At 37.8% G+C, this 13329-nt stretch overlaps 1 protein-coding gene across 12 annotated transcripts in view; it reads left to right on the top strand.

The window, feature by feature from the left end:
* The window catches only part of ENAH (ENAH actin regulator), a 155821-nt gene that overhangs the window by 82248 nt on the left and 60244 nt on the right, over positions 1 to 13329 (top strand). For 11 of the 12 annotated variants that reach the window (XM_032289414.1, XM_032289413.1, XM_032289409.1 and 8 more), the window contains exon 2: positions 2651 to 2816. In XM_032289414.1, coding sequence (XP_032145305.1) covers positions 2651 to 2816 — 166 coding nt within the window. Of the gene's footprint in view, positions 1 to 1229; positions 1377 to 2650; positions 2817 to 13329 lie in introns of those variants that run through there. The other variant, XM_032289404.1, reaches the window with a different exon arrangement.

Raw genomic sequence — 13329 nt, 5'->3', positions numbered from 1 at the left:
CAAAGTACTGGGATTATAGGTGTGAGCCACTGTGCCCCACCAGTGCCTAATGTCTTCTAGGACTACACAGTTATTTGGGTTTAGCCAGTCCCTTCACATATGTGTGTCACATACCCACATGGCTGTTACTGCCTCAGCTCTTACCCTTATCTTATTTTTTCCTCTATTTTCAGTTTTGTTTAGAATTGGATTTGTATCCTTAACACATTTTGAAGGTTTTTTTCATTCTCCATCAGAAAACTAACCAACTAATTTTTTGCATTTTTGGCCTTTCTTGGCTACTTGGATATGTTCATTTGGAGAAAAAAAAGTAGAGGAAAACTTTGGGGTCATTAAAGCTAACTTTTCTTGTTTTAGATTTTTTTTTGGAGACGGAGTTTCGCTCTTGTTGCCCAGGCTGGAGTACAATGGTGTGATCTTGGCTTACCACAACCTCCGCCTCCCAGGTTCAAGTGGTTTTCCTGCCTCAACCTTTCGAGCAGCTGGGATTACGGCGTGCACCACCACACCCAGCTAATTTTGTAGAGACAGAGTTTCTCCATATTGGTCAGGCTGGTCTTGAGCTTGCAACCTCAGGTGAATGCCCGCCTTGACCTCCCAAAGTGCCGGGATTACAGGTGTGAGCCATGGTGCCCGGCCCTTGTTTTAGATTTCTTATACTTAAAAAAAAATTTTTTTGAGGCTTGAAGTGACCTATTTACAAAATTAGGTATAGCTTTAGATTATGTGATCTTACTGACACTTCTTGAAGAGACATTATTTCTTGAGTCTTGGAAACAATGTACCTTGAAAACTGGAAAATAGTGTCCTGTATTATTCTAGATTTGTTTATTGAATTGTTCTTTACATTTAGCAGTAAATTTGTTGCTTGAATTGTAAGCTATAAGAGGCACTTTGCCTTAGCTTGTTTCATGTAATCTTTCCATAGGGTTATGTAAATGTCATCACATAAAAAAGATTTCTGTTGTGAATGATGGAGAGATCTTTCAGCTGCTGTACTGACAAATGCCTTTTAATCTATCTTTTAAAAATAATTCAAGTTTTACTCATCAGCTTGTTTTTATTTCCAGAAGTATTTTACCAAAAATGTCTGTGCAGCATAAAAATGTAGACATTATTGTCGGATTTGCTGCGCAAATCCTGTTACAAGTTAGTTTTTGTAAACATTTTTCTAATGGAAAATTATACATAATTATCATCTGTTGTTCTGAAACAATTTTATTACTCAGTGTTGTGACCTCTTGAGGCCCTCAGTGATCTTCTGTCATCAAGGACAAGAATAAAACACATGCCATGTCCTGCAAAGTTGCATTCATTATCCCTCTTGAATGGGTTAAGAGGTGGGGCAGCGACAAGCAAGGGGGGAGAGCATGAAGGTGACTTTTTGTTTCTGAGGATTTTTGGGAATGAACCTACATGATTTATTGTTTAAAATCTTTGAGATAAAATTGGTAGAAAAAATGATACTTTTGTGAAGGATGTGGTTGCAGGAGCTACTTCAGAGGATTTCCATTAATGACTGTTAAGTCATCAGGAGTATCAGAAGGTTTGTCTGTATTGATGTTGAGTTATTTTAATTGGGTTAATAGCACAGAGTTGATGTGCTTATTCTAATATCCTAGAATATTTGAAAGATGAACCCATTGCTTAAGATGAAATTGATATCATCTTTATATTTGAAATATAGAGATGGGGTCTTAATATGTTGCCCAGGCTGGTCTTGAACTTGTGGCCTCAGATTATTCTCCCACCTTGGCTTCCCAAAATGCTGGGATTACAGGCATTGAGTCATTGTGCCCAGTGTTTCTATTTTATTTATTTGTGTATCTCAGTCTCACTTGGTAACAAATAATTGAGATAGATGAGTCTAATATTTAAAGATTCTATGATAGAATTGGCCTTTTCCCCTTTAATATTTATCTGTGGATGTTAGAATTTAAAATCTAGTGGGGATCTTTAAAAATTATCTCATTTTACATTTTCATTTTAAAATGAAGAAATTTGAAGCATAGGATGTTATCTTGCCCAAGAGGAATGAGGAATTTAGTTACACTGCCATCCATTGGTTGTTAGCGGCTACTCCATGTCCCAAGGGGCAGATGGTTGATTATCACACTTTGTTACAGACCTTGAAGAAAGCCTGAGGATAAAAATAATTTTCTTAGTAAAAGTGTTATCACAGATCACCAATATACTAAACATGTATGCAATTACACAAATAATGATTAATTTACACTTGTATTAGGTTGGTGCAAAAGTAATTTTTTACTTTTTTGACTTTTTATGGCAGTTTTTGCCATTAAAACAGCAAAACGTGCAATTATTTTTGAACCAACACAGTAGTTATATTCAGTTTAGTGCATGTATTTGATACTCAAATTTAGAAGAAACCGTTTCTTCTGTTGCTTATCTAAGTGTTCTTCATGGATCCTGCTCTCCTTTTGGTCTCCTAATGTATTTTTTTGATTTGTCTTCACTATTGGACTCTCCGCATAAAGGCAGGAAGCCCCTGTCTTGTCCATTGTTGTTTCCAGACCCAGTAGCAGCACGGATTGTTGACTGACTCCCAGGTTTATGTGGCTCTGTGGAACACTTAGCATATTTTAAATATCTTAAGTTTGAATATTTTATTTATTTTTATTTTTTACAGTGAACAGAGTATCTGTCAGGCAAGAGCTGCTGTGATGGTTTATGATGATGCCAATAAGAAGTGGGTGCCAGCTGGTGGCTCAACTGGGTTCAGCAGAGTTCATATCTATCACCATACAGGCAACAACACATTCAGAGTGGTGGGCAGGAAGATTCAGGACCATCAGGTAAGGCTCTACTACAATTCTTCTTAAAGATGATCTAGTATTACAAAGGAACTTGGTATATTCAGTAAAATAAAATAGTTTTAAAACTCTAATCAAAATAGTCTCTCTGGGAAAAACTGAAAATAAAATTATCTCTCTACCTTTTCTACCTTTTATGAAGCCTCAACTTAAATGAAGATTTAGAACAAATTGTACAAAAATAGAAATATGAGTTCTTCTATGATGAACCTTCATTAGATTTTTCTGGCCTTCAATTAGTTTTTGAAATGTAAAGCAAATTAAGGACCAGCAGAAATGAAACTCTACTCAAGTGGCAGATTGCATGTTTATGGGATTCATTTCCTGACAAAGTTTTGGGTATGGGGTTAGGGGAGGGAGTTAAAAGTGTAGATAGTTTCAGAAAATATTGTTAAATTCATATATGATAGAAAAATAGTAGGTATTGAGGTTGCTGGAATAGTTCGACTTTTGCAGTTCATGTCTGGGGCGACAGCTAAGCTTTTACTAATACCTTGCTCTGGATTTCCTAGAAAGTAGCTGGATTATCTGATTACTTGATTTCTTGGGCCTTAACAGATCAAGAGCAGGAGACAGAGGAAAAAGCAGATAAGGTCTTACTAGCATTAACTGTATACTAATAGTAATAGCTTTTATAGAGGATAGATTTGCAAAATACTTTGGGAAAAAATTAAAAAATTTTTACCAAAGATATTGGAATCAACTTACTTTAAAAATCATCCTGCTACACATGCAGAAAGAATGTAACACATTTTCTCCTTCATTGCCCAGCTGCGCTTTTTTAAAGAGTGTAGGTTCCTAGGTTTCCCCTACCTTGCATGGTAGTGTGGTGTAAACAGATGCTGCATTCTTCCTGGGCTTTAGGATGGTGATTATGGATTTGTCATGCATGCATATAGGGACTGTGGGCCTATGAGAGGTTGGGCTGTGAAACTGGTTTTTGTTAAAAAATAACATAGGAATTTTAGAGGGGTTACACCCCATAGAAAGAGAACTAAGAGAAATCCTCCTACAAGCATAGGCAAGCAAAGGAGTTTATTTCTTTCTTAGCTGGCTTAGAAGCTCCCCCGAGAAATGAGAAACTCCTTCACTTAAGTAACTCCAGCCAAGAAACTAGGATACACTGGTTGTAGAGCAGTGAAATTCTTGGGGCACGTGGTAAAAACAAATGCACTGCCCGCATGGAGAGGAACTTTCACAGCTCTGAGTCAGTCTGTAGAAAGAGCAGTTCACTGAATTTACCATATTTATCCATTTATACAGTGGGTTTCGGCCTGCCACTCTTTCTGCTCTCTAGCTGCTTTCTCTCTGTCTCTCCCTTATTCCCTGCCCTCTTACTCTCTTCTTCTTCTTCTTTTTTTTTTTTTTATTGAGGCGCCAGTGCAGTGGCGCAATCTTGGCTCACTGCAACCTCCGCCTCCCGGGTTCAAGCAATTCTCCTGCCTCAGCCTCCCGAGTAGCTGGGACTACAAGCGCATGCCACCATGCCCAGCTAATTTTTGTATTTGTAATAAAGATGGGATTTCACCATGTTGGCCAGGATGGTCTCCATCTCTCGACCTCATGATCCGCCCACCTCAGCCTCCCTAAGTGCTGGGATTACATACTCTATTCTTTTCCCTCCTTATCTTCCAGCCTTTTCCTCTATGCTCCAGTTTCCTTGTTGTGTTGCACGGCCTTTTTCTGGTCTCCACAGGCTCTTTACCAAGAGCCCCTTCTGTCCCTTCTGCCGAGTGCTCTTTCATCTTTGTCTTTGTTCCAGCAGCGAGTTAGGCCAGAGACAAATCAAATAGTCCCCAAGATGCTATTATGGTGGGGGTGAGGGGGGGAACTGGACAATTAAAATTTTGTAGAAATTGTTGAACCTTCTTAATACAACATTACAAACTTTAATAGCTGTAAAGTAACTACATTTTTGGTAAATTTAGTGAACTGGTTATTTGAAAGTACTGATGAACAATCCTATATTTACAAAAATGAAAAAGAATGTTTGAAGATAATCAGAAATTTAAGCTAGGAAATTTGCATATGAAACACTAAAATTTTTATTTCTAGGAGAAGTAAACTATCCTATGACTCTTAACTCTTGACAAATAGAATATTTCTTAAAACATTAAAAAATTTAAAACTGTGCTTCTAAATGATTTGTGACCTTAAGAGGAAATTATTATGAATATTAGAAAATAAGAAAACACTGAGACCTGAGTGATATTACATCTGAAAGCTCTCCTTAGAGGGACAAGTCTTAACTGTATGTAGTAGGAAAAAAAGGGAAATTAAAAAATAATGAATTTAACCCAAAGAAAGCAGAAGAAAATATTACAAAGATATTAAATAAAAGTAAATAATATTTGTTAATACGGAAGCTGCTTCATTGAAAAGACAAACTAGCCTGCACAGTGGCTCATACCTGTAATCCCAGCACTTAGGATGCCAAGGCAGGAGGATCACTTGAGCCCAGGAGTTGAAGGCCAGCCTGTTCAACATAGTGATACTCTGGCTGTACAAAACTATTTTTTAAAACCCAAACAGGCTGGGCACGGTGGTACATGCCACATGGTGAAACCCCGTCTCTACTAAATAAAAAAAAAAAAAAAAAAAAAAGAAAAATTAGCTGGGTGTGGTGGCACATGCCTGTAATCAGAGCTACTTGGGAAGCAAGATGGGAGAATCACTTGTACCTGGGAGGTGAAGGTTGCAGTGAGCTGAGATCATGCCATTGCACTCCAGCCTGGGCAATAAGAGGTAAACTCCCTCTCTAAAATAAAATAAAACCCTAACAACTAGCCAGGTAAATGTGTGTGCCTGTAGTCCCAACTACTTGAGAGGCCGAGGTGGAAGGATCACTTAAGTCTGGAAGGTGGAGACTGTAGTGAGCCATGATTGTGCCACTGCACTTCAACCTGGGAGACAGAACGAAACCATGTCAAAAAAATACAACAGCAACAAAAAAACTTGCATAATCAAACAAAAAAAGAAACAGTGCAAAAAACCAATTTTAGGAATGAAAAGCAGAATACCACTATAGTTGCTGAAGGAAATAAGATATTATGAAAAACTTTATGCCAATAAATGGGCCATTTTGTAGAAAAACATAACTTTTCTAAAACTGAAGAACAGGAAAACATGATAGACCTACAATCATGAAATAAATCAATGGTTAATAATCTGTCCCCCAAATTTTAAAAAGCTACAGGAGAGTCGAGAGCATTTACAAATTTCAAGATATTTTCTGCAACCATTGTATGAAAATGGTATTTTATAAGGCTTATATAATTTTGATATCCAAAACATAGGAGAACAAGTTTGGGACAGGAAAATAATAAGCCAGTCTTCAGTTATGAATATATACTTAGATATAATAGTCCTCAATAAGATATCAGCAGGCCAAATATGGTAATTAGTAAAAACAAAACCACTTCTTGATCAAATAGGGCTTATCTCTGTTCCTTAGTAATATGAGAATGGTTAACATTAAACTTACTAATGTTGTTTACCAGGAGAAAAACCTACAAAAGCAAATGTTCAGGAAAAGCATTTGATAAAACTTGAATCAATACATAACAGTTCTCATCACATTAGGCATAAAGTTAATATTCTTCAGCCAATATGGGTGGAAAATAGCATATAGCAGGTATCTTATGGGATGGTATAGTGTCGAGAGCATTTCTGTTAAACTTGTGAAAAAGTTGAGCATTTCAGCTCTAATCACATTCATCAAGTGTTACAGAGGAGGTACTAGATAACCAATACAAAGATTAAGAAATAGAAGCTATAAGAATTGATAAGAAAGAAACAGCTGGCCTTACCAATGATGTATAATTGTCTGCATAAAAATCTGCCAGGAGTAACTGCAGATAAACCATGGGAACTAACAAGATTGTTCAGCGAGGTTGCTGGTTACATGATCAGTATATAAAAACCACTTGCAATTTTGTATAACTAAGCAATAAACAATTAGAAAAGTATGATTTTATTCTAATGATACTTAAACACCATACCTAAGAATAAATCTAATAAATAATTGGTTTTCTTTCTTTCATTCTTGCATTTCTTCTTCTTTTTTATTTTTATTTTTTCGAGACAGCCTCTTGCTCTGTTGCCCAGGCCCTGAGTGCAGTGGTGTGACCACATATCTCACTGAAACCTTGGCTTCCTGGGCTCAAGTGATCCTTCTGCCTCAGTCTCCCAAGTAGCTGGGATTATGGGCATGAACCATTGTGGCTGGCCATCATTCTTACATATCTTAATGGTGGTCAGTCTGTTCTAAGTGGGCACATGTTATTATAACTTACTAAACATCTAAACTTTCTATAGTAAGAGCTGTGGAAACCACCCAATATTTACTTTAAAAGTTGAGTATGTACAAATTATATAAATATGTTATATATTAAGATACTTTTCCAGCCTAACACTTGTTAAGTGTTTACGGGTATTTTGCCCTTTTTTTTGGGGGGGGGGGCGGTCAATGGAGTCTCGCTCTGTCGCCAGGCTAGAGTGCAGTAGCACGATCTCACTGCAGCCTTGCCTCCCAGGTTCAAGCAATTTTTCTGCTTCAGCCTCCCGAGTAGCTGGATTACAGGTGTGCACCAATACACTCAGCTAATTTTTGTATTTTTAGTAGAGATGGGGTCTCACCATGTTGGTCAGGATGGTCCCAAACTCCTGACCTTGTGATCCACCCTCCTCGGCCCCTCAAAGTGCTGGGATATCAGGTGTGAGCCACTGTGCCTGGCCTATGCTTGGGTTTTATATAGAATATCATTCCTGATCTTGAATGAAAGATGCAGTAAAGAATGGGGATGCTAAGCACATAAGCAAATAACAACAGTTAACTGTTTTAATTGTGACAAGTGTAAAATAGAGCACAGTGAGGGCATAAAAGCATTTTTAGTTTGTTGAGAAGATAGGAGAAAGGGTCATGGATGACCTCATAGACAGGATAAGATATTGAGTCAGGTCGCAAGGAAGTGTGGGTGTTTACTGCACTGTTTACTCTGTTATGGTCAGGCCAAAAATAGATAGGCATGTGTAGGATGGAACATCACCACCAGTCTAGACACAAGCTCACTGGATCTGAAGCACAGAATTTAGGGTTATGATATATTCCAAATCTCACAACATGCTCAGTAGATATCCAATAAGTAGTTATTAAGTGAAAATACTTAATTTTAAAACTTTTAAAGATTATTTGCAGTACTGTCTATCCTCAATGGTTAGATGAGTGAAATAATTCAGATTTAAAAAGGAAAAAAGAAACAGTAGTTTATATAATTTTGATTCTAGTAATATTTTCCACAACTTTTTCTAATATTCTGTCATGAACAATTGAACAAGTAAATGTAACACGTCTTTTCTCTTGTTTGCCATTTTAAGCTATTTGCCAAACAGGGATATTGATTTGCCTTAAAATGGGTCTTCTAAATTTCTGATAATATTTAATTTCAGTAGCTTTGGGTTTCTAGTATCTAAGGAGTTGTGACACACCCACCCCAATATTTATATAAACCACATCAGGAGGATGGGTGCAGTGGCTTGTGCCTGTAGTTCCAGCTATTCAGGAGGCTGAGGCAGGATAACTGCCTAGGGCCAGAGGTTCAAGACTGTTATGTCCTATGATTGTGCCTGTGAATGGCCACTGCACTCCAGTCTTATATTGTGGTAAAATGTGCATAACATTTTAACTTTTTTTTTTTTTTTTTTGGGATGGAGTCTCACTTTGTCGCCTATAGGCTGCAGTGCAGTGGTATGATCTTGGCTCACTGAAACCTCTGCCTCCCAGGTTCAAGTGATTCTCCTGCCTCAGCCTCCCAAGTAGCTGGATTACAGGCACACATAGCCGGCTAATTTTTGTGTTTTAGTAGAGACAGGGTTTCGCCATGTTAGTCTCAAACTCCTGACCTCAGGTGATCTGCCCACCTTGGCCTCCCAAAGTGCTGGAATTACAGGAATGAGCCACCTCCAGCAGGAGACATAGCAAGCCCCTGTCTTAAAAAAAAAAAAGTCTAGATTTGCCCAGGTTCTAGTAAACAATCAGAGTACTACCCATCCCAAATTGATGAGGTCCCAATGGAAATGTCCTGGTAGTGTGGGAAGGCTGGCTAGGGTACAGCATGGTGCTGCTGAACAGCCACTTTGACTCTGTGTCTCTTTTGGCCAAGTTACACAGCAGACTTTGTGGGCTAGTCCTGCTTCTCCACTTTGTATCTGGCTGTCCTCAGGGGTATTTCTCCCTTCTGGCACTCCCAATGCTTCCCATGGTTTGAGACGAGAGATGGGTCTTTTGCCCTGAACCCAAGATGGTGGAGAAGTTCATTGTTTCCCTTGATCTCACTTTTTCCAGTGTAGAAGCCATGAGTTTGGGGGAGATTTTCCGTGTGCTTGGTGCCAGCAGGCTGTGGGGAGGGCCATTGTAGATATGGAAGTCTGATTTTCTTTCTGTCTGGTGAGATCTTTTTCATTTCTCTGTGTCTCCAGGAACTGTCTCCTACTCATATTTGAGCTGTGGGATGTTGCTGGTGATCATTTTGGTGCTATATACTTGATTTTGTTTTGTTGGGGGTGCAGGGAGAGTAGGGAACTATTAGGTTGGTGCAAAAGTAATTGCAGATTTCTCTATGGCCTGCTTCTGTGCTGCAGTTTTGGAACCAGAGATCTCAAAGTTCCTATTGTTCTGGTTACAAATTTGCGAGTCACAGCAGGAATCTTTAATTTACTTCTCTTAATATCTGATGAGGCCGGGCGCGGTGGCTCATGCCTGTAATCCCAGCACTTTGGGAGGCCGAGGCGGGTGGATCACGAGGTCAAGAGATCGAAACCATCCTGGTCAACATGGTGAAACCCCGTCTCTACTAAAAATACAAAAAAAAAAAAAAATTAGCTGGGCATGGTGGCGCGTGCCTGTAATCCCAGCTACTCAGGAGGCTGAGGCAGGAGAATTGCCTGAACCCAGGAGGCGGAGGTTGTGGTGAGCCGAGATCGTGCCATTGCACTCCAGCCTGGGTAACAAGAGCGAAACTCCATCTCAAAAAAAAAAAAAAACTGATGGAACAGGTAGTCAGAAAAAAAAAAAGTCTGTAAGACTATATAGATGGTTTGAACAACAGAGTTACTTCCCTAGCCTAATTGGCATATATACACACATACTTTTCAAATACACATGTCACAATTTCAAAATTGTATATATGCTTGGTCCTAAAGAAAATGTCAACAAATTTCAAAGGATTAAAATCATACAAAGTGTGCGGTCATAGCAGAATTAATCTAGAAATAAGATAATAGAGAATCCCATAGATGTAGGTGTTAAGAAATACCTTTCTGAATAGCCTATGAGTCAGAGAAGAAATCACAATGAAGTGAGAAAAATTAGTTGAGCCGAATAATGATGAACATGCTATATATTAACGCCAATAGAATGCAACTAAACTTGTGATTAAAGTGAAATTTAGAGGCTAAAATGTTTATTTTAGAAAAGAAGTATTGTTGACTTTTCAGCCAGCCTCAGATTGTATCTCAAGAAATTAAAGAATAAGCTGTTAAAGCCATATAAAATATTAATAGAAAGAGGGTAACAATGAAGAGCAGAAATTAATGCAGGAGAAGGCAAACACACTAAGGAGAGGTTTGTCTCTAAAGTCCTTGTGAGGTACAGCTCTTAAAAAAAAGAGAGAATGGTTTAAGTAACTGTTTTAAAGAAAGAAGGGATATCACTATGAATCTTACAGACATTTAAGTGATTAAGGGGACATTTTGAGTTACTTTATTTTAGTAATTTTGAATATTTAGATGAAATGTAGAAATTCCTAGGAAAACACAGAAGAACAGCTAGAGAACACCAGTATTACGTACTTTTTTCCAGAGAATACAAAAGAGGGTACCTATATTTTTTGCCAACTCTACAGTGCTAAATCAGTTTGAGTCCAGCATTCCTTTGGTATCAAAACCTGGCATGAATACAGCAGAGAGGAAATTACAGGTCAATCTCACTCGTAAAAGTACATGTAAAGATTTCAAACAGAGCAATATCAAACAAAAAGCTAGAGATGTGTAAAAATTGATATGTGAGGTCCAAGATTGTTTATCCTAGGAATGTAAGATTGGTTTGATACTAGAAAATCATCAGTGTAATTTACTGCATAAAAACAGAAAAGCCAGTCACCTCAAGAGATGTTGGAAAGCACTCGATAAAATGCAGTATTCAATCATGACGAAAACTCTGAGCTGTCAAGTAATAGGAGGGGTTTCCCCCAGATAAAAGGTATCAATAAAATTATTGCATGAAAGATCATTTATTTATGTATATGTTTATTTTTTGAGTCAGTGTCACTTTGTTGCCCAGGCTGGAGGGGAGTGGCGCAATCTCAGCTCTGCAACCCTCTGCTTCTTAGATTCAAGTGATTCTCCTGCCTCAGCCTCCCAAGTAGCTGGGATTACAGGCACATGCCACCATACCTAGCTAATTTTTGTATTTTTAGTAGAGACAAGGTTTTGCCATGTTGGTCAGGCTGGTCTTGAACTCCTGACCTCAAGTGATCCACCTGCCTCAGCCTCCCAAAGTGCTGGAATTATAGGCATGAGCCACCTCGCTTCACATGAAAGATTATATTTTTAATGGTTTAATTGAGAAGGCTTTCCCTCTAAAATCAGGAAATAAAGATACTTGTTATGAACACTTCTTTTGAGTGTTGTATTGTGCTTTCTAGCCAGCGTATGAAGATAAAAAGAAATACATTGTGTACAGATTGGAAAGGAAGAAATAAAGCTGTCAGTTGCAGATGACATGGTTGTGTATGTAGAGGTAAAAACCTTAATGTAAATTATTAGGAATAATAAAAGATTCTAATACTTAAAACTCTATTAATAATATAAAATAATAAATCTAATGAAACATACTGAAGACCGCTATATCGATACTCAAGACCCTCCCCAGATTGATACGTTAGCTTTTGTGCAGCCTCAAAGTCCCCAAAATTTCTTTGGTAGAAACTGATAATCAGAATGTAAAACTTGCTACATACAAAGGACTAATAAGAGCCAAAGCAGTTTTGAAGAATCAAACAGGAAGACACTCTAATGGTCTTCTAGATTTCATGTAAAGTTACAATAATTAAGACACTATAGAGTTGGCAAAAAGATAAGCATATGGATCTGTAGGAGAAAATAGAGCCACACAGACACTTGATTTGTGTACTGCAGGCAAACCTGCAGCACAGTGATAGTGCTGGATCATTTGGACAACCATATTGAAACAAATAATAAACTTGATCCCTACCTCACACCATAGGCATAAATCAATTCCAGTTGGATTGGGGATGCAAATGTGACAGGTAAAATAAGGTTTCTACAAGATAATATGAGGCAATATTTTAATGACCTTGTGATTGAGAAACATTTCTTAAACAGGGTACTAAAGAAGTAACTATAAAGGAAAAGATTGCTAATTTGAACAGAATAAAAGGGAAGAACTTATATCCATCAAGACACCATTAAGAATGAAAAGGCAATTCATAGAATAGCATAAGGTATTTGCAATACAGATAACCAACAATGATATCTAATCCAGAATATATAAAGGGCTTAGAAATCGAAGAAAAAGATTGACAACTCAGGAGAAAAATGGGCGAGAGACTTACTTCAAGCAGTTATTCACAAAAGGAGATATCTAGATAGCTAATAAAAATCAGGGAAATGCAGACAAAAACTGCAGTGACATAGCATTCATACCCACCAGAATTGCTAAAATAAAGATGGACAGTTATGTAATGTTGCATAGTATGTGGAAGTAGCACAGAATCTTGTATACTCTTGTGGAAGTATAAATTACTAGAACCAATTTGGAAAGCTACTTGGAGTTTTCTACTAAAGCTGAATATACATACATCCTGTGATATTTTCACTCTTAGGTATATGCCCAACAAAAATGAATGCTTGTTTATACCAAAAGACTTTCAGTAGAAAGTTCATAATATCACTATTTGTAATAACCCAAACTGCAAATAATCCAAATGTTCATTAATGGGAGAATAGTTAAATAAACATGATGTGTACAAAGGAATACCATAGAGCAGTGAAAATGAACAAACCACAGCTGCATGTAACAAGTGGATGGCTCTTATAAACATAATTTTGAGAATAAGAGAGCAGATACATTATGGCTGGGCACGGTGGCTCATGCCTGTAATCCCAATACTTTGAGACGACAAGCTGGATGGATCACGAAATCAAGAGTTCAAGACCAGCCTGGTCAACATGGTGAAACCCCATCTCTACTCAAAATACAAAAATTAGCCTTGTGCGGTGGCAGGCATCTGTAATCCCAGCTCCTTGGGAGGCTGAGGCAGGAGAATTGCTTGAACCCAGGTGGCAGAAGTTGCAGTGAGCTGAGATTGCACCACTGTTCTTCAGCCTGGGCGACAGAGTGAGACTCTGCCTCAAAAAAGAAAAAAAAAAAAAAAAAAAAAGAGCAGATACATTATAATATTGTGTAACTCCATTT

Source organism: Sapajus apella, unplaced genomic scaffold (genome assembly GCF_009761245.1).
Source record: "Sapajus apella isolate SASKATOON/1434 unplaced genomic scaffold, GSC_monkey_1.0 scaffold22, whole genome shotgun sequence".
NCBI classification, from domain to species: Eukaryota; Metazoa; Chordata; class Mammalia; order Primates; family Cebidae; genus Sapajus; species Sapajus apella.
Note: the sequence above shows the minus strand (reverse complement) of the source record. Positions and strands in the feature narration are given on the sequence as shown.